The 25,857-nt window shown below is 38.5% G+C and overlaps 1 protein-coding gene across 2 annotated transcripts in view; it reads left to right on the top strand.

Moving 5' to 3' along the window:
* dyrk1b (dual-specificity tyrosine-(Y)-phosphorylation regulated kinase 1B) overlaps positions 1-25,857 on the top strand; it is an 88,115-nt gene that overhangs the window by 43,711 nt on the left and 18,547 nt on the right. For both annotated transcript variants that reach the window (XM_037676397.1, XM_037676396.1), the window contains exons 2-8: positions 8,911-9,086; positions 10,858-10,977; positions 11,668-11,856; positions 16,396-16,543; positions 21,152-21,301; positions 25,303-25,439; positions 25,680-25,826. In XM_037676397.1, the coding sequence (XP_037532325.1) occupies positions 9,018-9,086; positions 10,858-10,977; positions 11,668-11,856; positions 16,396-16,543; positions 21,152-21,301; positions 25,303-25,439; positions 25,680-25,826 (960 nt within the window). In that variant the 5' untranslated portion in view covers positions 8,911-9,017. The remainder of the gene's footprint in view (positions 1-8,910; positions 9,087-10,857; positions 10,978-11,667; positions 11,857-16,395; positions 16,544-21,151; positions 21,302-25,302; positions 25,440-25,679; positions 25,827-25,857) is intronic.

The following is a 25,857-nucleotide window of genomic DNA, read 5'->3' on the forward strand; positions in this document are numbered from 1 at the left end:
TCTGTGTGTGTGTGTGTGTGTGTGTGTGTGTGTGTGTGTGTGTGTGTGTGTGTGTGTCTATGTGCATGTGTGTATGTATATTTATATATGTGTATGTATACGTATACATGTATATGCATATATGTTTATGTAACTGTGTATGTTTCAATGTATATATTTGTATGTGTATTTATGTACATTTGTGTGTGTGTGTGTGTGTGTATACATATATATGTGTAAGTAAATGTGTATGTTTAAATGTTCAAGGATTCAAGGTACTTTATTTGTCATACGCACCACGTGGTACATGTGGTGGAACAAAATTGTGTTTCAGGGTAGAAGCTGTTCCTCAGTCTAGTGGTTCTACACTTAATTATCCTCAACCTCCTGCTTGATGGGAGCAAGGCAAAATGTGTGTGTGCTGGGTGAGTGGGGTCCTTCATGATGCAGTTGGCCCTCTTCCTGCATCTGGAGGTGTAGATGTCTGTGGTGGTGGGGAGGCTGACACCAACAGTCTTCTGTGCAGCCTTCACCACTCTCTGCAAAGCTTTTCTTTCTGCAGCTGTGCAGCCTCCATGCCACACGTTGATGTGGGAGTACAGGATGCTCTCCACTGCACACCTGTAGAAGGAGGTGAGGACTGAGCTTCCCAGACCAGCTCGTCTCAGCCGCCTGAGGAAGTAGAGTCTCTGATGAGCTTTCTTGATCAGACCGGTGGTGTTGTTGTCCCAGCTGAGGTTGTTGTTCAGGTGTACACCCAAGTACTTGTAGCTGGAGATCACTTCCATTGCAGCTCCACGTATATTGGTTGTTCTGTCTGAAGTCCATGACATTCTCCTTTGTCTTCTTCACATTTATGTGAAGGTTGTTCTTCCTGCACCAGCTCTCGTATGCATATATATGTATATGCATATATGTATATGTATGCATATATATATATATATATATATATATATATATATATATATATATATATATATATATAATGTGTATGTATATATGTATATAATGCATTTGTACAGAATTTGCTAAACACTAAATGTTAGGTGTAATCCAACAATTATGTGCGTTTGATACAGTAGTAATTACAATGGTCTACATACAGTGCTTCAGGAAAAATGCACATTTCTAAAGATGCATTGTTACAGAAACTGTACAACAAATTCAGTTCTACAGACACATTGCTACTGATACACTGCTACAGATGCAGCACTTTAGATGCATTGCTATACACAGCATTGCAAATACTGTGCTGCAATTACAGGAATACATTTGCAGAACTACAGATTCAATGTTTACCAAACAGTTCTATAGACAGTGGGACAGATGCAGAGACACTGTTTGTGTTGTACTTTGTCATTTTCTGTTAATCATGAATACAAGTTTTGGACATAAACATGTTTTTTTTTTTTTGTTTTTTTTTTTTTACAATGTTGGTATTTTACATATGCATGTCTTTATACAAAATAAACATTTCAAATAGCCACTTTTTAAAAGCTGTACAATTTGAAAAGCCTTTTTTAAGCCTAAACAATCAGCAGAATTTCATGAGCCATGACAAATTATCAAAATCCCAATAAAGAGATGAACTTCACATTATGGCTGCCAACTGTGTATTTTGTAGCTGTGGTGCTTGGGGTGACTTCTCAAGTTTAGTCATTTATGTAATACCACTGCAACAACATATCAGAGATGGTGAGATGCAAGTTATTACTTTTTTCTGAAACTTACATTTGTATGTACACAATGAACTGACTAAAGTCTAGACAGAGAAAACATTGCAACAAGTTAAGAATGACTGAGTTGACAAGTAAAAATTTTGAGAAGATAATGAAGGAGTGGGAAGAATATGGAGAGGAGAGTATGGCTGGTAGGATAGGTTGAGTTGCTAGGGGAAAGTATGTCAGACTGTTGCTGAGAGCTAGGCCTGCTATTGGAAGCCACATGCTTAGCAGTAGAGAAGAAAGAAGTAGCTAATGAGTATTATGGCCTGGTTGCTGAGACAGCACAGGATTTATTTATAGAGTGATGGCCAGTCAGCCCTTAGATACCAACAACGAATGAGCTATCAGAGAGATAAGTGGCTTTGACCAATGGCTGCGCAGGACTGGGGATGCCAGATTGAGGAAGTTCTGTGCATGAGTCTCTTAAAGTGATAGTACAGATTTTTCAGCACTAGGCTGATATTCTTTCATTCCAGCAGTGTCAAATCTGTAAGCAGAACAGCTGCCTCCATGATGTCGTTGGGCTTTTCATACAGCAGAACATGTAAACACTTACTGTTCAGCTCTGCTTTGAAGCTGATTATGTGTTTTAAACCGATTCAGGTTTTTCTTTAGAACAAAATGCATGTAAGCAATTTGTTTACAAATGTGCAATATTAATTGGGAAAGCTATTTTTAGTGTTTATGGAAGATGTTAGTTTTAAGTAATCTGTAAAAGCAGAAGTATTTTAATGTATTCTTATGTGTGAGTGAAAAGTTTTAGCAATTTGAAATAATAAAATCTAACTTTATTTATCTGACTGGATTTCATATTTCCCACTCACATTTCCTAAGGTTAGGCTTTATATTTCCATATTAGCTGCTTTTAATGTAACTGTTGTATAAACTGCCCAAGTTCCATCTTTTTATTAAATTTTGCCATGATCAGTTTTGTGAAAGACCATATGTTTAAAACCCAGTGGCCGGCTGGGTGTCATTTTAAATTTTTGTTTATTTCATTGTATTATTCCAATGATGGAAGCTCTGCTCCTCACAGAGGGCTGTGGCAGCTCGGTGGTCTGCGTTTGCGTCAGGAAGGGCATCCGGCGTAAAACAATTGCCAAGTCTTCATGCAAGGTGGTTCACTGTGGCAAACCCTGAGGAAAGGAGTCCCCACCCCCCCAACACACACACACACACACACACACACATATTTTTTAAGGAAAAATGTGTTACTTGAACATGAGGTCAGCAAAGTAACCCATGAAAAAGGATGTGGGGGAAAGGGAGATAACTTGGATTAGGACTATTACTTTTGGCAAAGAATAATTTTAACATATTTTTGAAAACAGCATGACCATAACCTTAGCTGTGAATAAAATAACAGATGAGATAATTTTGTTTGAACACATGATAGAAGACAAAACATCTTTAACAAGTGTTGGCATTTAAAACTACATGTGAAAACAGTTCATTAAGCAGTAACTCGTGACATTTTGTAGGCAGAAGTTAATCAGAAAATTGTAACTTCTGGAGTCGCCATGATTCAAGATGGCCACAACAGTTAATAAACCTGGGAAAGCACCAACAAATTATAATTCAGTCAATTTTGTAGAGATTTCCAAAGTCTGGTGTGGTAGTAGCCAAGAGTCACCCCCAGCACATAATCTGAGCGCCTACAGGTTGGACCTGTGAAAATTAATCATGAATGTACCCGTTTACCCAATTCAAAATGTTACGTTCTCCTTATGGGTGGTGCACCCCACAGTTTAAGTTTAACTGGTTTAACCACGTTTTTCCTCACCTTTGTCATCTTGTTTTTTTTTTCTATGTTTCTCTGTTTCTATCCTTCCTACCTATCATTGTGCTTTCAACCAAAGAGTATGCAAAAACTAAAAAAAGTATCTCATACCAAAAGACAAAAGCAACATTCATTCTAGTTATTGAGCCTTGCTTTTGAATTGTTGGTTGCTGGGCTTCATTTATTCGTCCACCTACTGTACATAAGTCTGTATTCTCTGAAAAAACAGATATTCATCCGTGGAAAAGCAGAGACTTGTGGGTCCAGCTTTTCTGTCTCAGTGTTCCAGTTTATTATCCAGGTGAGGTATCAAAGTTTTCATTCAACCTTTACTTATACAGGTTAACCTCATTGAGCCTCGAGGACTCATTTACAAGAGACCTCTTTTAAACAAACAAACAAAAAAACAGATGAGGTAACAGACAACAATCAGCAATCATATAAAAAGCATAGAAAATGAAAAGTAACTAGAAGAAATGATATAAAAACAAAACAAGAAAGCAGCTACATTATAAATCTATGCAAAATACTGAAAACAGGAACATGTCTGCATTGGTTTTTGCCATGAACTTAACAGTTGTTTAAAATCCCTTTGAGAGGTCAAGGTTGAGAGCTTCAGGTCTTTTGGCAAGATATTCCAGGAAACAGGAGCAGAGTAGGAGAAGACCCTTTTGCCTAGTTCAGTCCACACTGATGGAACACTGCAGGTAATAATGTCCAGAGAGCGCACGCTGTAGCTGCACTCACAGGGTGGCATAGGAGGAGATGTAAGAAGACAACAACAGAACACGGAGTGATTTAAAGATGAAAATGTACCAGTTACTTTCTGATTCTTTTTTTTTTTTCATTCAACTTTTATTTATATAGGCTAGCCTCGTTGTGCCACGGGGACTCATTTACAAGAGGGACCTGTAATAGATTTGTGTATAGATTCATTTTTGTGTTGATCATCATCATCATTCTTGAAATTCAATCATGCATTTATTTTTGTCTGTGTTTCTATTTATTTTTGGTGGTGTTTCTATTTCAGGCTGAAATAGCTCTAAAAGACTTAACTACCGGTAGTTTTTTGTGGGGAGAAAAAAAAAAAAAAAAAAAAAAAAATATATATATATATATAGTATTTAAGTAAAGTATAATGTATGATTCTTTTTTTTCCCCCCAAGGGATTGATAGCTGTTCTAAAGGTAAAGGACATCCCAGGGGTTAAATAACCTCAATATTCTTTATTTAATCAGGGCTGGTTTGGCATTCAGAACATTTGAAATGGATGTCGTAGCAACAACTGTACAAAATCTTGCATTTTCTTCAAAAAATTTCTCAAAGACAGTTCTTCAAAGGATGTTTTTTTTCACTTAAAGGGAACCCCCACAGAGTCTTTATAAAAGTTTGCCAACTCAGTCATTTTGCAGATTTTTCTTCAGATCCAAACTAATATTTAATCACTGAAACCATTGCAATTTCACAGAAATATCCTGCAACTCTACTTTTTTTAATTTTTGTTTTTGTGGTAATGTATAATTTTTCCACCCAAAGAGCTGTAAATCTTGTACTTTGCTCTGCTGTCATTACCTTCATTACAGAACTTCATCGTACTGCAGATGATTCATCATCATCACCAGTGTGGTCTGCTTCCACCACTAACTGGAATATTTGCTGGACAGCTTCATGATCCGATCCGCTCTGAGCTGGTTGCTGCAGCGTAGAGTCTGGTACTGGTTCACACAGCCACATCTCCATGAAGCACAAAACAAAGACGAAGATACAAAGTCTCCGTCTTTTGTACTTCATGGAAACGTTGCTTCCAGCTCCTCAAAGCGAACCACATCATGGAGCTGTCTGGCAAAGTGAAAGGTAGAGACATTTGTTTTTACATCAATGATGGCTGGTGTACTAATGTGACGGTGATCCTGTAATACTAGTCTCCGACCTATAACCCCCTTTACTCTTCCTGTGAGCTCACTTCATTCATCTTGGTCCATGTGTACAATCCTCCAGGCACAGAAGCAGAGCGTGCATCCAACACTCCTACCAGATCTTGTGTGTGGAGCGGGCATATAAATACTTTTGAGAATGTGAACTTTTAAAATAGTGTAGCACCAGAAACCTAAAACAAATTCTGTGGTATGTGCAGTAAACAATTTGGTGCTTTTTTTGACCACATCCAAAATTTTCATAATAAATATTTCACAATTTGTGAATGTTGTAATTCTGCTGTTTTTGGTTGAACCCACAATGCAGGCAGGACTCGGAGGATTCAGGTTTAAAGCAAAAAGTTATTTATTATTAATAAACCAAAGGGCTGACAAGGCATAAATAACTTACAAGATGTTGGGAGAGACACGAAGGGAGGCAGAGACAGGACACCATGCAGAAGAGGGAACAGGAACATGAGGCTTTGCAGTTTAGAGACAATGAGGAATGAAGAGACGCAGACTTATTTACAGACACTAACGACCAACACAAACACCTGGGGAGGGTGACAGGTGACACAGGAAGGGGCTGATTACAAGACAGAGGAGGACAGACCACAAGAGGGAGCCAAACACTAGGAGTCCTCACAGTGAGCGCTCTAAGAATGTAACCCCCCTCACATTACCATGTAGAAAATAAAGCCTTCTATAAATGTCCTGATGTCTAACTGGATATATGTCGTTTATAATATTTACCATTCCACTTTACTTATAAAAGCACTTAAAAAAATCAGGAACAAGGCTGACCAAAGTCGGAATTGTAAAAACTTTTAAAAAATTGCAATTTAAAAAAAAATAAATTCATAAGTAGACTAGAAAACAGTGATGGAAAGCTATAACAAGGGAAACGTGTTTTTTTTTTTTCTGAACTAGTTAAAATTTGAATAGTAAACATTTGAACAAGTAATAAAAGTGACTAATTCCAAAAAGATGTGCAGTAATCAAGCTGTGATGTAATAAATGCAATTAAAAATTAGCTTCATTGTCATTGTATGCTACAAAGGAACTCTGTTTAAAACGTAGCTGCTAATTGATAAAAAATACTTAGTTGCTGCATCTGGAGTGGACACGCAACCTCCATAGCAACCATCAATATAGTAACTTAACTTGGCAAAGCATGTATTACTTTCGCAAAATTTCTTTTTAACAAAATGGGTTGTTTTAAAAGCTGCCTCCGCTGAACGAAGAATTTTACTTTTGCATTTGCATGACTGCTTAGTTTTAGGAAATATTCTATTTTCACTCCCAGAATTGTGATAATGTTTCTTTTATAAGTGGCAAGGGAAGAAAGATCAATGTAGGGATTTCTGCTGGTAGCAACAAGAACTCAGGTGTTGTGAGAGTTTGAGACGGTGATGTAAGAGAAAAACTTTGATCTAGCAGTTTTTACAGCTTTCTGATAACAATGTCAACACACTCTCAGCTTTCCCAAAGAAACCTGCAACCTCCCCTTTATCCACCTCCTTTTACCCTTTTGCACTCCCATCTTATAGCGCTGGTGTCATTATTTGACCATTGTTCTGATCTGGGCTTTGGATATCTGATTTTTATTGAAACCACACAGTCCAAAATATTCAGACAAACTAAATGAAACTGAAAAGTTGGTTCCTCAGGGGTGGAGACATTAAGGGTTGCTTAAACCATTCATAGTAAAAAAAAAAAAAGTCTCATCAAAACTAGTGTCAGTGGAGTGATGAATAGCATGGCAGCACTGCAAAAGTGCACAATTTAGAGAGTTGACAGAAAGGAACAAAGTGGAATGATACAGACATATGGTTTAAATACAAGACATCATCAAATTCCAGATTAAGAACAGATGAACCTCAGATAAAACCCAGATCCAATGTGTGTCCACATTCCTTAGTGGGACCATTGACAGACTGAATTAAATGATGTCTACCAAATCTAAATAGTCCTACACTGCCTGGCCAAAAAAAAGTCCCCACCCAAAAATATTTTGTTGGCCCTCCTTTAGCTTTGATTACAGCATGCATTCGCTGTGGCGTTGTTTCATTAATCATCTGTAGTGTCACAAGATCTATTTCCATCCAGTGTTGCATTAATTTTTCACCAAGATCTTGCATTGATGACTAGACACTAGGCATGATGGGTGCATCACTTCACCTGCCTCTCTTCTTATCCTGATGCACCCATCACTCTGGAAAAGGGTAAATCTGGACTCATCAGACCACATGACCTTCTTCCATTGCTCCAGAGTCCAATCTTTATGCTCCCTAGCAAATTGAAGCTTTTTTTCCCATTTAGCCTCACTGATTAGTGGTTTTCTTAAGGCTACACAGCTGTTCAGTCTCAATCCCTTGAGTTCCCTTTGCATTGTGCATGTGGAAATGCTCTTACTTTCACTATTAAACATAGCCCTGAGTGCTACTGTTGTTTTTCTTCCATTTGATTTCACCAAATGTTTAAATGATCGCCGATCACGATCATTCAGGATTTTTTCCAGCCACATTTCTTCCCCGAAGACGATGGGTCCCCATTATTCTTCCAGTTTTTAATAATGCGTTGGGACAGTTCTTAACCCAATTTTAGTAGTTCTGCAATCTCCTTAGATGTTTTCTCTGCTTGATGCCAATGATTTGACCCTTCTCAAACAGACTGACATCTTTTCCACGACCACGTGATGTGTCTTTCGACATGGTTGTTTAAGAAATGAGAAGCAACTCATTGCACCAGCAAGGGTTAACTTGTTCCCAGCTGAAAGATACCGTAATCGCCCGTGCAGTAATTATCCAATAGGAGGCTCGTACTTATTTGCTTAGTTAAATCCAGGTGGCGACGTTTTGGGGGGGCCAGGCAGTGTGTATTAAATGTTTCTTAACACAACAACCTTGAATATTAATATCTTCATTAATTAAAACTTGATCATATCTTGGTAATTCAGCCAAGACACCAGAAAAATCACTTTAAAAAGTATTTGTTATACTTTGGAAGATGGTAAACCATAGTGTGCACAGTAGAGCACAAGAGTTACCTAGATCAAAAAAGGCCCAGTAAAACAATGGTTCCCAACCCTGGTCCTTGTGGAACACTACCCTGCATGGTTTAGTTGTTTCCTTGCTCCTGATTCAGTGATTTAATTACATCCTCAAGTTCTGCAGAAGAATGTTAATCACCCATTCATTCAAACCAGGTGTGTCGAAGCAGGAAAACAACCTAAGGATGGTGTTCCTCAAGGACTACGGTTGGGAACCAATGCAGTAAAAGAGACTGGAATGGTATCGGTTTACAGTCAAAGCTTGATTTAAAGATAATTACTCAACCTCCACCACGACCACCTTGACTGTGGTCCTTGGGACCACCCAAAGACCACAGTAAATAATGTCCAAGCAGTCTGGTGGCAATATTTATAGTTAACATGAAGAGGAGAGTGATATTGATGTTATGGACTTGGAGCAAAGAAACCTAATGTTTGGGCTTTTCTTTATTTCTACAGGTGTAAGCAGCTCAGGATGTCCACCCACCTCCTCCTCCTTCTCCTCCACCTCCTCCTCCTCCTCCTCCTCCTCCACTGCCCAGGGCTTCTCCCTCGCTGAGCCAGCCATGACCAGCCAGCACACGCATACACACCCCTCCTTCAGCTCCATCCAGTCCATGGCCGATCAGCAGCAGGTAACACGCATGCCTCTGTTGGGTGGAGGTCACCTTTAGTATCTGTTCTATTACTACAACGGGATGTAGAAATTAAAATATTGATATTGGTTCAGCACCACAAATAAAGACTTTTTACACAGCCCAGTCAAGGCGACACTAATTCTTCTAATTAAGAAGAGTAAATGAAACAAACCTCAAGTGATTATTGGACATGTTTCGGGGTTTTTTGTATGAATTCATACAAAAAACAGATCAACACATTTTTAACAGATTTGAAAAGATGCTTTTACTCCCGGTTTAGAGTCTATAAAAAACATTGTAAAAAATAAAGGCTTTGTGAGGTCATCAGCAGGAATTACCAACACTGACCATGACCACCAGCATATTAATTTTGTAAATAAAACTAAAAATCATTGTAAGGAAAGAAAGAAAAAAGTATAAAGTAAAGTTGTCTTCTTGTCCATGTGAAGGAAAACTGTAGTCTGTTCAATTCTATTTGATCCAAAACTCTGTCTCTTTTGTTGCATATACTGTATATGAGGTGTTTTTGTCTGCCCAGGATCTCGGGTTTTATAGACAAAACATCAAGTATACATGTATGACTTGATAAAAAAAAAAAAACTTTCTGAGTTTCATTATCAATTACATTTTCTTTTGGGCATCTGTTAGAAGTAGAACATGAGAAGCACAAACCAAACTAGACTTTTTTTTATTTTTGCACATTTTTAGGCTATTTATTTATTTAGAATTTCCATTTTAGATTAAAGGCAGCAAGGTGGCTCAGTTGGTAGAGCTGTTGCCTCTCAGCAAGAAGGTCGCTGGATTGAATCCCAGCCAGATACCTTCCTGGGTGGAGTTTGCAAGTTATCTCCATGCATACGTGGGTTTTCTCTAAGTGCTCCATTTTCTTCCACAGACCAAAAACATGCATTATGCTAACTGGTAACTCTAAATTGTCCCTAGGTGTGAGTGAGAGAGTGAATGCTTGTTTGTCTTGTTTGTCTCTATGTGGCTTTGTGATGGACTGGAGACCTGTCCAGGGTGTCACCGCCTCTCAAACAGTGACTGCTGGACATGGGCACCAGTGACCCCCGCAACCCGAAAAAGAAGAAGTGGGTAAAGATGATGGATGGATGACTGGATGGGTCAAGGACTCAAAATAATTATAACTAGTATCGGTTTTGGATTAATGAAAATTCTGACTGAAAAATAGCAGCTACTTGTCCAACTCAACCTATTGTTCTTGGAATATGAAAATTTGAATAAGCAAGAGAAGATCCATTTCTAACAAAATCCTCCTGTTTATTAATGTTGACATGTCTACTTTAAAAAAAAGTTTCTGTAAACAAAGATTGAATTCTGTCATTTTCAATTCAATTCAAACTTTGGTTCAAACAGGATTTGAACACGAAATTAAACATGGGATCAAACATTTGGATACAAAAACAAGATGAGACATGGAATTTGAACACAGGTTGGAATTAAAATGGCTTCAAGCAAGGATTAAATATCAAGTCAAACAGTTGGATTAAATATGGAACTCAAACACTGGAATCTAACATGGGAACAGGCCTAAACATGGGATTACTGACTTCTTAGCTCTTCTCTTATCTTGAGTCTAACAACCACAAGCTACCACTGTCTCCATATTAATTATTGCACCTGAGTCAAACAAGTTATATTCAAGCTCACTGGCTAAGGCACTCTGAGTTGAGCTACAGCTGATTCATGTTTGTTGTTCATGACTGAGCACAAGTTATTAATTTAGGACTGGTATGATTTGTTTTAGGTGCTGTCCGATATGACCATACTCCAACGAAGGATTCCCCCCAGTTTCAGAGACCCTGCTAGTGCTCCATTGAGGAAACTCTCAGTTGACCTTATCAAAACTTATAAGCACATCAATGAGGTATGTAGTGAGAGAAAATACACACACAACTTGAGTCCATTTCCTGAGAGGATGTTGTCTTGTCACATTTTGTATCTTTTTCCTTGGAATGAGTTAAGAATCGGAACAATATCAGCTCTGTTAGGTTGGGTTTTAAGATAACACTTTCCTCCTTTCTGTTAGTTTTAAACTTTAAATGCGTCTTTCAGTAAATTTATTTGATTAAAAAAATAAGCACACAAAAAAATTTGTCCTGGAAAGTAGTCTTATGATGTGGCCCTTTGCTGATTTTGGCCCAGTGAAGATGTTTTACAAGACAATAAAATCTGTGCAGATAAATTCAGTAAATGCAAACAATATCTGCTTAAGCTAACATGATATTGACATTAAGAAATATTAAGAGGCTATTCTTTAAAGAATAACCTATACCAATTTTATTAAAAACTGGTTTGCCAGACCATGTGGCACATTGTCTGAAGCTTCAGATGAGGTAGTTCAGAGAAATAAAACAAACATATTTTAAGATTAATTTTCATTTAAGGTAAAAACTCTCAAATGGCTTAGTCTACCTGCAATGGCCATGAGCTTAGTATATCTCATACTAGTACAAAATAATAAAAATCTACCTCAGTGTACTGTATATGACTCGTTGTTATTTAACCCAACCCAATGATGCATAGCTGGGTATTTAATTACTGCTTTTACTCCTAGGTGTACTATACCAAGAAGAAAAGGCGGGCCCAGCAGGTCCCTCCTGAAGATAGCAGCACGAAGAAGGAGAAAAAAGTTTACAATGACGGCTATGATGATGACAACTATGATTACATTGTGAAAAATGGAGAAAAGTGGCTGGACCGCTATGAAATAGATTCACTGATCGGAAAGGGCTCTTTTGGACAGGTGAGAAGGAAACTTTGTATGAAAACTGAGTTTCCTCTTTTTCATGTATTCATAAGTAATTTTCCTCACAGAATACTAGGGCGAAAGGAAAATGGCAAAAATTTGAACATCAACATTTAACTCAATAAATTAAAATAAATGAATGTGAGTAAGAATGTAAAGACTTCATGAACATTTGTTGGATAGCAGCCTTAGAGCTCTCCTGTCTTTACAAAGGCACTTTTACAAAACAATTCTGCAAAATGACCAGTCTGTCTGACATTCATAAATCACTAATCAACCACATTTTTCTCAAAGCTGAGCTTTCAGAAATGAAGAGGCCTTTGTGGAACAGAGCTCAGCTGTGTTGACTTGGAACATTCCACATTAAAGTCATAATGAACTTCTCACTCATATCATTTACAAAAAACAAATAATAAACCTACAGTAATTTAACTGTTCTCTTTTTGATTAACTATGTTATTTATTAGTAAAATCTAAATCAACATCAATATTTTTCTCTGTAAATAATCTGTTCTTGTTTAGACTTTTAAATTCCACTGTTAGGTGGTTGCACAGATTCAATGTCATCACTAAATCTTATCTTATACTTGAACCACACAGTCAGCTTACCTTTTCAAGTTGACTTTCACAACTTTTAATGCTTAGCTTGGTAGAACAATAGTGAACAGTAATAGGCTGGCCGTAATTTCCTGTCACCCCAGTCCATTCAGAATTAGCACCAAGGCAGCCAGAAGGTGTTGAAGGCCCAGTTAGAAGGGTTTTGTGAAAGTTCCTAATGAGGAAAAGTTTTTAACAAATGCATTACTTTGAAACAGATCTTAACAGGCCAGCTCCTCCAAGTACAGTAATATAAAATAAACCATGAACTTCTTAAGTAATGCAAATTAAATTTAAGCTAAATTTCCATCACCATCTTCTACCGCTTACCCGTAGTCAGGTCGCAGAGGCAACAGGTCCAGGACAGAAACTCAGACCGCCCTCTCCCCAGCTACACTTTCCAGCTTGTCCTGGGGAACCCTGAGGCGTTTCCAGGCCAGAGAAGATGCACAATTCCTCTAGTGACTTCTGGGTCTTCCCCGGAGCCTCCTACCAGTGGGACGTGCCCTGGAAACTTCTAAAGGGAGGCATCATAATCAGATCATACCACCTTAACTGACTCCTTTCGATGCAGAGAAGCAGCAGTTCTACTCCAAGCTCCCTCTGGATGACAGAGCTCTTCACCCTATCACTAAGGCTGAACCTATCCACCCTGCAAAGGAAAACCCATTTCAGCCTCTTGTATCCAGGATCTCGTTTTTTGGTCATGATCCAAACCTCATGACCATAGGTGAGTGTCGAAACGTAGACAGACCAGTAAATTGACAGCTTTGCTTTTCGACTCTGCTCTTTCTTTATCATGACTGACCGAATCAACGCCCTCATTACTGAGAACGAGGCCCCAATCCGTCGATCCATGTCCCGCTTCATCCGACCATCACTAGATACAAGACACCCAGATACATGAACCCCTTCATCTGAGGCAAAGTTCCCGACCCAGAGGAGGCATTCCACCCATTTCTGGTTGAGAGCCATGGCCTCAGACTTAAAAGAACTGACTCTCATTCCAGCCTCTTCACAGTCAGCTGTGAAACACCCCAGTGCACGCTGAAGGTCTTGGTCTAACAGAACCACATCATCTACATAAAGTAGAGAAGCGACTGTGCGGTTCCTAAACCAGACACCCTCCTCTTCCCGACTGCACCTTGAGATCCTGTCCAGGAATACCACAAACCGGATTGGAGACAAGGGACATGCAGAATACAACCCGCACTGAGAACAAGCTCAGTTTAAACATGGAATTTCAGGGTTATGTCTAAGTCTCAATATCAGATCACACCTTTCTCATACCTTTAAATAATAAGTAGAGAAATTGCATTTCCTGCAAAATTGCAGTGTGAATGCTTATTGCATAAGAACTTGCTGAAAAACAGCTGAAATTAGTTAAAAAATGCTGAAATGTAGCTGAAATGGAAGAACAAGCCTTAATTAGCAGAAGAAAGTAGAAGCAACACAATTTTGCAAAAGTAGGTTTAAATTAGAAGAAATAAGCACAAAAATGAGAAAATTACGGTAGCTAACAAAAAGGCTGAAATTAGCTAAAAATTGCTGAAAAGTAGCTTAACAGGCCAAAAGAAGTTTAAACTACTAGAAAGAAGTGGAAAGAGCTGAAATGAGCTCCAAAAATGTGGAATTAGCTGAAAGTAGCTGAAAATTGCACAAAAAAACTTGAATTTATCAAAAAACAGCTGAAATTAGCTTAAAAAATGCTAAGAAGACAGCTGAAAAGGTAGAACAAGCTTAAAAAGAAGAAAGTAGAAAGAACACGTTTCCCCAATTAGAATTAAAGAAGCACAAAGAAGTGGAAATTGTCTGAAAAAAGCTGAAATTAGAGCACACCAAAAAACAGCTGAATAGTAGCTACAAAAGCAGAAATAAGCTTAAATTACCAGTAGGAAATGGAGAGAGCACATTTATGCTGAATTAGCCTGAAAAAATTTAAATGAGTGCAATAAATGTGGAATTATCTGAAAAGACTAAAATTTGTTTAAAACAGCTAAATAGTAGCTGAAAAAATTGAAACTTGCAGAAATAAGTTGAAAGGATTATAACAAGCTGAAATTAGCAGAAATAAGTTAGAAGAAGCACAAAAATGTTGTAGTTAGCAGAAAGAATCTGAAAGGAGTGCAAAACAGCTGGAAAAAAAAAACCTGCTTAAATTAGCTGAAAGTAGCTGAAAAAATGATTATATTTCCACAATGGAGCTGAAAGAAGCTGAACTGGAACAAAATGTGAAAGGAGCAGTAAAAGGTTTTAAACAGATCTAAAGATTTGAAGGATGTAAAATGAGTTAAATTCATTTTCTACGAAAAACAAAATGGCAGAAAAGGCTAAATATTTCAAAAAGCTAAAGTTGCATCAATACCAAAAGTCATATCAGGATTGTCATGAAAAAGCTGAATATGCTTGATATGTTTGTTGAAATAGCTTAAAAACTGCGGGAAGAGAATTGCGCTGAAAAACGTACGAAATAGGGATAGAAGTCGGAATAATAAATATAAACAGGACAACTATTGTGTGGATGCTTAAAAGCATTCACACAATAAAAAAGTAGAGAAAAATTTTTTGACAATGGGCCCATGTAAAGCTCCCATCTGCACAGGCCTGATTTATTAAGAGAGATGTAATTTAAAATTACAGCTTTCATTCAGCTGAACACGAAGTGAGATGGCAAGTTCTCAATGTCTGTGCTGCTACATGTTGTTGTTCTGCTGTATCTACAGAGATTAACTTTTTTTCATTCAACCTTTATTTAAACAGATAAATCACATTGAGCCTCAAAGACTCATTTAGAAAGTGAGACCTGTTTGGACAGACAAAAAAGTGGTAAAATGGACACATGTGGGAGTTGGAGGCGAAAAAAATTCCTATCAGACTTTTTTTTCCTGCCTGAGAAAAAAAACCTCAAATATTTAAAAAAAACACCTCGCACAAACAAGCACATAGTGACTTAGACATTATGCAGAGGAAGGGAGCCGAGAGCGGTGAGCATGTTCATAGATGCTCTCGAGGTCAGAGAGTTCTGATCAGGATGGAATAATCAGCCAATGTCCTCCGGTGATATCCATAAATATTCTCGGGGTATGTCGAGGAATGGCCAAGAATAACGTCGATGAGAATCTAGAGTCCTGAAATGATGACACAAAGTTTATTCAGCTGGTTTCATCTGGTTATCAGTTGGAAATTCCTCAGGGAGGGGCTGGTGAGCATCAGATCACATGTTCTCCAGGCGAATTCAGGTAAGATGGCCTTCAAGGCCAGCCAAGGGAGCCAAATTCAGATAAACACACAGTTGTTTTAGGGACAGGCAGAACTTAATGACATCTACCTTGAGTCTGTGTTGGTCCACTCGGTTCCGAAATGTCCAAAATACATGGCCACGCCGATGGAACGTGACTGAATAAAATCCCCAAGATCTGATTCATTCTGCCCAAAGCATTTGAGTCTGGGTACTCGAGACACGAACCAAGCCATCATAAAGGCAAGCAGCGTGATTGGGTCCAAATTTGCTGCCGACGACTTCCTTGTCGATTGATAAAACCAGCAACCAGCCGAATCCAAAAAGCAGGAACCAGTTATCGAAAATCCAATTAAATATGTGTCCTTAAAATCCACAAATGGCAGCAGAGATAGACACATCATCAAGTCTTCCAAGTCGATGAGATATCCAGCTGCGTGCGTGCCAACAGGGCAAATCGGCTCGCCTAAAGCCTCTTCTCTTCGAAGAAATGTTGTAAATTGAGTTGAGGGACCAACTGATCAAAAAGTCTATAATTATGGTTCAGAAGAACTTATTTTAAGTCTTCCTCTCCTCAGGTGATCGATCACTTCTTAGCCTCAGGAACTCACACTGAGCACATGTACTGTCTTACTAGGTTTGCTTTTCACATAATTTTTTTTATCACTTAAGTCATAAAGTGTGTTTTTGTCTGTCTACAGGTGGTAAAGGCCTATGACCACCACGAACAGGAATGGGTTGCCATTAAGATCATAAAAAATAAAAAGGCATTTCTAAACCAGGCCCAGATTGAACTACGCCTGCTGGAGCTCATGAACAAGCATGACACCGAGATGAAATATTACATAGGTAAGATGAAGATACATGCACAGAACAGTAAGTTGGGCTGGTGAATGGTGTGATTAAACAGCTGTATATAGAAAGTGCTGTTTGTAAAAACTGTTGCACTAACTTACTCTGTTTATCCAGGATTTCTGCAACGGATTGTTGTACAGGCTGGCAGTCAGTCAAATAACTCCCAGTGTTTTATACTAATTTTACCAGTATATTTAAAAAACATGTTTGTTTGTTAATATCAACTGTTGAGAGGCATTCCTGATCTGCCTGAAGTTTTATATGCTGTTTATATGTTTTCAAGCAGTGGTTATAAGCACATACTACTAATTTTAAAAGACGTTACTGTTAATAAACATAACTGAAACATTGTTTATGAATTTAGTTGAAAAGAGCATCAGAGAATTTAGCTCTGTGCAATGAGTACCATTCATTACACAAGTTCTTCTTTTGGCTTTTCCCTCTTCAGGGGTCGCCGCAGCGAGTCATCCTCCTCCATCTCACTCTGACCTCTGCATCCTCTGTCCTCACTCCAACTACCTCCATGTCCTCTCTAACTGCTTCCATATATCTCCTCTTTGTCTTTTTCCTGACAGCTGCATTTCTAACATCCTTCTACCAGTATACCCACTGTCCCTCCTCTGGACATGTCCAAACCATCTCAGTCTGGACTTTCTAATTTTATCTCCTAGTTGTTCAACCTGTGCTGCACCTCTGATGATCTCATTGCTAATCTTATCCATCCTTGTCACTCCTAAGGAGAACCTCAACATCTTAATTTCTGACACTTCCAGTTCTTTCTCCTGACTTTTTGTCAATGCCACTGTCTCCAGACCATACAACATAGCTGGTCTCACAACTGCCTTGTAAACTTTCCTTTTGACCTTTGTTGCACATCACTTCTGAGACCTTTCTCTATCCACTTCATCCTGCCTGAACTCTCTTTTTCACCTCTTTACCACATTCCTCATTTTCCTGGACAGTGGACCCTTAGTACTTGAAATTACAAGTTGAGTCATACATGACTGATGACTGAAATGATCAACAGGACAGTACCCAACAATGAACTCCTGCTGTTCCGGTGCTGATCCAACCAATGCTGATTGGACCAAAGCTAAATAGACCAGTGTTGATTGGACCAGTGTTGACTGGGCCACTTCACCATGATATGATGGGCCAGTGCTGATTAGACCAGTGCTGATAGAACTAGTGTTGATTGTTCCATGGCTAATTGGATCAGTGCTGAAAGCTCTTGAGCTTATCATTACAGTGCTGATTGGACCAGTAACGATTAGACCAGGGCTCAAAGGAGCAATGTTCATTGGACTAGTGATGATTGAACAAGTACAAATTGCTCTGGTGTTGGTTGTTTCTGTGCTAACTAAACCGATGCTGATCAGACCAGTGGTTTTTAGACCAGGGTTGAATGGACCAATGCTAGTTGGATAAGTGCTGATTGTTCTAGTAGTAATTGGATCAGGGCTGTTTGTTCTAGACCTGCTGATTGCTACACTGCTCATTTTACCAGGGCCCATTGTTCTAGTTATATTTGTTTTGTTTCCTATTAACCAGACAAATCCCATTGAGATCACAGGTCTCTTTTGCATAGGAGGTGTGGGACTGAAGGCAGCCTTAACATGCATGTTTTTGGACTAGTGCTAATTGTTCCAGTGCTGATTGTTCCACTGCTGATCAAACCAGTACTGAGTAGGCCAGGGCTGTATGGACCAGTGCTGATTGGACTAGTGCTGATTGTTCTAGTAATGATTGTTACTGTTATCATTTGACCCTTGCTGATAGTTCTTGTGCTGACTGCTCCAATACTGAATGGACTTGTTAGTGATTATCAGGTTGTGCTGATCACTGCTAATTAGACCAGGGCTGAATGGGCCAGTGCTGAACTGAACAGTGCCAATCTAACAATTTCAGATTGTTCCACTGCTGACTGGACTTGTGCTAAACAGACAAGTCTAGAACAAACCAGTGCAAATTTTTCCTGTGCTGGTTGGACCAGTGTAGATTGTTTTTTGAGATAATTGTTACAGTACTGATCCAACCAGTGCAGATTACTCTAGTGCTGATTGTTCTAGTAATTATTAGACCAGAAGTAAGTGCAAAATATAGCATTCAGATGCCAGATGATGCTGTCATGTGACTTACAGCATGAGCTTCTTCTTCTTTTTACACAAATATAAAATCATTTTAACTATGAGAACAGGTTGTTAAACATCTTACATGCATCATTGCACAATAATAAAGTCCAAAAGCAAATATTAATCACGTCCACAAAGAGGCATATGTCAACATCCTACAGTGCCTTGCAAAAGTATTCGGCCCCCTTGAACTTTTCAACCTTTTGCCACATTTCAGGCTTCAAACATAAATATATAAAATTTTAATTTTTTGTGAAGAATCAACAACAAGTGGGACACAATCATGAAGTGGAATGAAATTTATTGGATGTGTCAAACTTTTTTAACAATAAAAATCTGAAAAGTGGGGCGTGCAATATTATTTGGCCCCTTTACTTTCAGTGCAGCAAACTCACTCCAGAAGTTCAGAGAGGATCTATGAATGACCCAATGTTGTCCCAAATGACTGATGATGATAAATAGAATCCACCTGTGTGTAATCAAGTCTCCGTATAAATGCACCTGCTCTGTGATAGTCTCAGGGTTCTGTTCAAAGCGCAGAGAGAATCATGAAGACCAAGGAACACACCAGGCAGGTCTGAGATACTGTTGTGGAGAAGTTTAAAGCCGGATTTGGATACAAAAAGATTTCCCAAGCTTTAAACATCCCAAGGAGCACTGTGCAAGCAATCATATTGAAATGGAAGGAGTATCAGACCACTGCAAATCTACCAAGACCCGGCCGTCCCTCTAAACTTTCATCTCGAACAAAGAGAAGACTGATCAGAGATGCAGCCAAGAGGCCCATGATCACTCTGGTGTGTGTCTGTGTACAATGTAGTGCTCCACATCAACACAAATGAGTTAAACTCTGCGCCTCTTGGTTCTGTGATGCTTGCCTAAATAAATTTGAATTGAAAAGAAAGCTTGCAATCTAAGACACATGACTTAATCTTCCTCTGTAAAACAAAACAAAAAAATTACGTAATAGTTTATGCATTTACCGTCTTCTTCTCCCTGTGTCCTGGCACTTTTCTGTCCTCGTGATCTTTGACTAAAGGTAGCACAGTTTTTTGAGGCACCCTGTTTGTCAACAGCACCAGTGGTGGTCCTTGTTGACCCCAATCCGGTATGGTGTCATTTAGTCAAACTCTTACGTTTGTTTTGGCAAAAGTATTTTATGTTAGATGTCATTCCTGAAAATAAGCTCACCATTAATCCTGTCTTGGGACTTACACAAGAGGGATTTTAAAATGCCTTGTTAAAAAATGTATACAATTTATGCATTAATTTTTTAGATTAAAATCTATGAAAAGGCATTTAAATGTTATTTAAGAGCATTAAATTTGATTGGCGAATTTCTGTAGAAAAAGTTTTCCTTCCAGCTTCCCATCACACTCTGCTTGTTCTATTTTTAACATTATTTTCTGCACATCCTTTCCAACCAGATCCATTTGTCTTGTCTGTTGATACAAGTCCTTCTCTCTTCTTAAGGCTCCCACATAGTCAGGTGGACCTCAGTCCGCGGAGGTCCGTGCGTACCGGATTAGACTCGAAGCACACGCCCACAGGGCATGTCCGTGCAAAGATCAATTTTTATGACCGCGTACACGTACTCGATGTCGTACAATAAACTGGACTGGGGTGTAAGCCCTCCTAAAAGATGATATGTCCCAGGAAAGGAAAATTTGACTGACCAAATGAGCTTTTCTTGAAGACTTTAATAAAAGTAGTAAAGATTTAATAATAGTATTGCAGCCAGCCACTAGGAGGCAATCAACTATGGTGGCCTCAAGTTTCAGCTTTTAGGTCTTCTCTCTAGTTAAATATTTTAGTTAAATACTGTAACTCTGATTTATCAGATTTTATTTTATATATTTTGTTTTCATTTTATCACTGTCAAGTGTTTGTGCTTTGAGCTAGTTACAAACTTTTTGAATTTCTCATTTTTTTAACCAGTGTTCTCCTTTTTTCTTCTCATTCCCATTGCACATAATATAATCTGAGGATGTGGTGCCACAGAAATAATAGTTGTTGTTTTTTTAAATGTGATGACCACTTATGTCACATAGATTAAATTATGTAATAAATCAAATATTTTTTGTAAATCTTTTATTTGGGATATATGATATATTGTTTCAGCTATAAATCAACAGCTTATGAGCTGCTTTGTACTTCTTCCTGGTTTTGTTCAACCCCAGTAAACTATTTAAACTAATTATTATAACCAGTTCTGCTCAAATATTAATGAGAATTATTAAAATTCACGATGAATTACTTTTATTTTAAGACACTTAGAGTTTATTTATTTAATTATTTATTTTGTAATTTTGTTTGACACCTAACTATCAAAGATTGTAACAAGGGCTCTGGAACGATTGTAATGTATTATAATATTGCCTGGCATGACTCTTGCTTTTGTGTATCTCTTAACCATCATTCTTGTCTTCCATCTATTTTTGTGTCTGTCTGTCAATTTGTCTCTGTGCAGTCCACCTGAAGCGTCACTTTATGTTTAGGAACCACCTCTGTTTGGTGTTTGAGTTGTTGAGCTACAACCTGTACGATCTGCTGAGGAACACCAACTTCAGAGGAGTTTCTCTCAACCTCACAAGAAAATTTGCACAACAGCTCTGCACAGGTAGGTGGATGGAAAACATAATCACACACTCTTCAGCAATATGTTCACAAAAACAAGCTGTTTTTGCATGCTGCCTCTAGTCATTCCCATGAGCCATAACTTTAAGTTAACAAAGTTCATGCTCAATCGTAGCTTTGAGTTGCCCTCTAGTCACCAACAGTCACAACTCAGTGATTTAATTACTGCACACCAAGGCAGGAGGACAGTATCTCAAGACTGGCATGAAATTGCATGGAAAATGTTACAGACCAAAGTTTTTTTATCCTATTACCTACCTAGCGTGTGTAGTTTACATTTTTTGGCTGAGGGCCAAAGCCAGTATGATAGACTTGGAAGTGTTTGTTTTCAACCATCTCCCTTCAGACTCGCCTGTAAAATGATTTGTCGTGCTTCACACATCAACTCAAAGAGGTCAGGACATCTACTCACCAAAGAGTTGACATTACTTATTCATACAGCAAGGGTGTGATTGCCATTAATCAGGAAAAATGTGGCCATTCTTTTGAGTCTCGAGAGCAAAATGATTCTGATCTCCATGGTCCCTTCTATTGTGTACACAGAACAGTAGAGCTGGAAAATCTGCCCAAAACTAAGACCCTGATAATTACAAAATTAGGCACTTTACTAATTTTTAGTCTTATGCAACGTCAAACCATGACCCTGTTCTCTGACCCTTCTCTGGGATAGTAACTAAACTTCCTACTTCTCATTAGAACAACAGCAGGAGTGACTTTGAGTTAGTCCAGCTTGTCCAGAATAAGAGTTATAGTCAGACCATCAGTCACGAGAATGGAACAGAGTGAAATGTCACATGCAGGTACTGTACTTGTAGATTTTATCCAGTGCTCCTTCCACCTTTTCTAGAAGAGTTGGTTTTCATTGGTGGTAAGGTGAATTCTTGAGGGACTGAGAAAACAGCAGCATAGAGCTAGAAATACACACACACACAAAATGTTTTAATGCTCAAATATTATTATTTCATTGAGCATGGACTTTGGTGTTTTGAACCAGTTTGACATGACTGTCAACGAGGGAGAGGGTGGACACCGGAGGAGAAGGCGTGCCCTAGAGGCCATCTTAGCGCCAACATAACTAGTTTTTTTCCACTTTGGAGTAAGCTGTTGGGGGAGAAGCAGTGTTATTTGGTGTTTCCTCAGACTGATGAAGCCTTCCGGATAGAGAGCGAAACATCTCAGCACAAAAAAAAAGAAGCATCCAGATGACCTGACTGAACACTGTTGGGCTCAAATATCATCTAATATTATGTTATATATAATTTTTTTTTAAATTATGTCACTGTCAGTGAACAGTCATCAGCATATAGAAAAAAACATTTGTAAATATAGATTTAAGTTCATAAGGTTGTGAAACGCCGCCATCCGGATGTGTTCTAGACAAACTCTCCAGAGTAATATATTTCTAACGCTCGTGTTTTTTCTTTCTTAAGCTGTTTAAGTTTGCTCTTTTGGTTCTCCGTCATGAGTAAATGAAAAAGTAAACAAATTAAATCATAATTATATAATACCTGGGTTAACCAGTAGCTGCAGAAGTGGTTTGATCAAACATCTTAATGAAAATATAAGTATCATTGTGATTTAAAAGTAATCTCCAACAAAAATCCTTCTTTAGATCAAATGTAAATATCCTCTGACTTTCACATACCAGCTTTTTAAAGTAGTGAATATGTATATGCATGTGCATGAAGATGGAATAAACTGTTTACAATTTTTTTCCTCTGTGGCTGGACCGAAGCCACAACTTTTCTTATAACTGCATCTCTCTGTTTTGATGTGAACAAACAGAAAGCTTTGGAAGGAAGTCTTTTAGATAAAAGATGAAACGTTTCAACAAATAAAAATCTGTCCAGAGGATCTGACTCAACCTTGTTAGAAACCGAAAGCTGGTTTTCTTTTATTCTTTCTGCAGAGCAAAATGCAAAACAGAAACTTTCAGGCATGACTCTGCTAATATTTCCCCTTTGACACCAGCAGGTTTACACGTTTGTTTTTCCCTAAAAGGGGTGCAGCTATTTTCAAGAATGAAAGAATGTGACATTGCTCCACTTTATTACTGAAACAAGCAATATCCAAAACAGATTTACCCAAAATATTTCCAAAACGGGAAACTCCTTCTGACCAATAATCCCCATGTTACTCAGACATCATTAGATTTTAACAAACCAAAATTAAAACTGTACGACCAAACACACAAAACCAACTACAACCAGCTTATTCTTTTGCTAACATTAACAGTGTCTTCTTTCTGGACCAGCAGCCCAATTCAGACAGTTGTTATCAATATCTTGTTATCATGTGAGTCTGTATTCACTTTCCCCCAAGATGAATCTACCTACCTGTCTGCTTCAGACATTTAAAAACCACTAATTGAACAGATTACGTCCCACATAGATTTGAACATTTAGAAATTAAGGAAGATTCGTGGAACTGAAAGAGACGAGCAGAACTCGTCTGTGTTGACATGGAGTGCTACACATTAAATTTGTGACAGATGTCCCCCTCAACCATCCATCCATCAGCTTTAGCTGCTGCTTCCGTTCAGGGTTGAAGGGGTCACTGATACCCATGTCCAGCAGTCATCGTGTGAGAGGCAAAGTACACCCTGAACAAGTCACAAGTCCATCATAGGGCCACATAGAAACAATCAAGACAAACATTCACATTCTCAGTCACACCTAGGAACAATTTAGCATTACCAATTAGCTTAACATGCATGTGTTTGGTCCGTCATGTTTAAAGCATGTTAAATAACGGACTGAGAGTGTCTAAGTCCCATAATGGAATGTTTTTACCAGGTTCTGGTTTCACGGCTAGAGAAAGGGACTCAAAGTATGGATCCAGGCATCAAAGAACTAAAAGTTTCTTTATTATAAAGAATTGAACTGTTAACACCTGTACTAAACACAAAACTTCTGGCTGAAGCACAGGGGATCTCTACTGAGAATGTGACAATGAACCCACAAAGAAACAGAATAGAGGAGGATCTTTAAAGGGTGGAAACGAATTAACTAAACTGGAACAATATGGGACAATTAACTGGAGGGTAACACAGAGGTCAATAATCTGAAAGAGATTACAAAGATCCTGAAATCACAAAAACGATAAGAACACATTAAAAAAAACATATTTTGATAGGACCCCCTCTCTAATGCTTGGCTTCTGACACCCCCCCCACCCCCACCCACACACACACACACATACACACACTAATAACGGATCACGAGTTATCGTGGGGGCGTAGGCGAGGGAAACTCCAAGGTAGAAAGGTAGAGGGACCAAAACAAAACCTGATATCTCCTCACAGGGAAATAGTCTAAGAAACAGAAAAACAAGTCATTAGTTTCTAAAAAGGCCACAGGGAAGGAAAAAAAAGCCCTAAAGAGTAACAGTTCACTAGACAGCTACTACTACTGGTACAACCACCATAATGACCAGTTGGTTAGCCATCACCTGGTTTTCAGTGTGGCTCTGGAAGCCCCACAATATTTTAGCCCTGTCATTCTCCTCCTTTGGGGGAGTCTTCCACTTTGACTCTGGGACGTCCAGTCCATACCCAGCACAGACGTTTCTGTACCTTAATACTGCCATTTGGTTATGTCACTTTTCAGTTTGTGAGAAAAAAGTAAATCATAGTAATATAAATAATAACCAAGCTCTGTGCTCGCTTCTTTCCTCATGAGGGTTTGTACTTTCACTTCAACATTGGCTCCTCTGCCTACCTGAAGTCTGAGGGTTCTGTATAGTAAATAAACAGAGGAGCTGTGGAGAGTCGATGCCTCATTGGTGTGACCCCCAAATTGGAGAGTGGCTCCAAAGAAAAACCTCAGAGATATCTGTCCAGAAGATTGCACTCCTAGAAACAGCTAAGAAACTGTGCAGATCCCTCAACTTCCCAGGATTCTGGTAGAGAACCTGTTTGAAGTAAACTATATATACACTGTTTGTATAGTTGTTAATGTGCATTTTGTTTTTTGTTGTTTACAGCATTATTATTCCTGGCCACTCCAGAACTGTCAATCATCCACTGCGATCTAAAACCAGAGAATATCCTGCTGTGTAATCCCAAAAGATCTGCCATCAAAATAGTGGACTTTGGATCCTCATGTCAGCTGGGACAGAGGGTGAGCATTCTCTTCACTGATAAAGCTGACATCAATTTGTGAATAATTGTTTCAGTCCTTGTTCCTGTTGTTTCTTGTTCATAATTGTTTCTCTAATGTATTCAGAAATGTAAAATTATATGGGTGATTTGGTTAAACATGAACGGTTATGAAAGGCTTATGTATCCAGAATCCAAGAAAATAAATTCAAATTTCGTTTTATTCTCGAGTCCTTCAGCTTCTGTGTCATTCTGTTTTCAGATCTATCAGTACATCCAGAGCAGATTTTATCGCTCACCTGAGGTTCTTCTGGGAATGCCATATGACCTGGCTATTGACATGTGGTCTCTGGGATGTATCCTTGTGGAGATGCACACAGGGGAGCCTCTCTTCAGTGGCTCCAATGAGGTAAAGCAACACTAAATAGAAAGTATATAAA

The sequence above is a fragment of the Nematolebias whitei genome, chromosome 5 (genome assembly GCF_014905685.2).
Source record: "Nematolebias whitei isolate Nwh7 chromosome 5, NemWhi1, whole genome shotgun sequence".
NCBI classification, from domain to species: domain Eukaryota; kingdom Metazoa; phylum Chordata; class Actinopteri; order Cyprinodontiformes; family Rivulidae; genus Nematolebias; species Nematolebias whitei.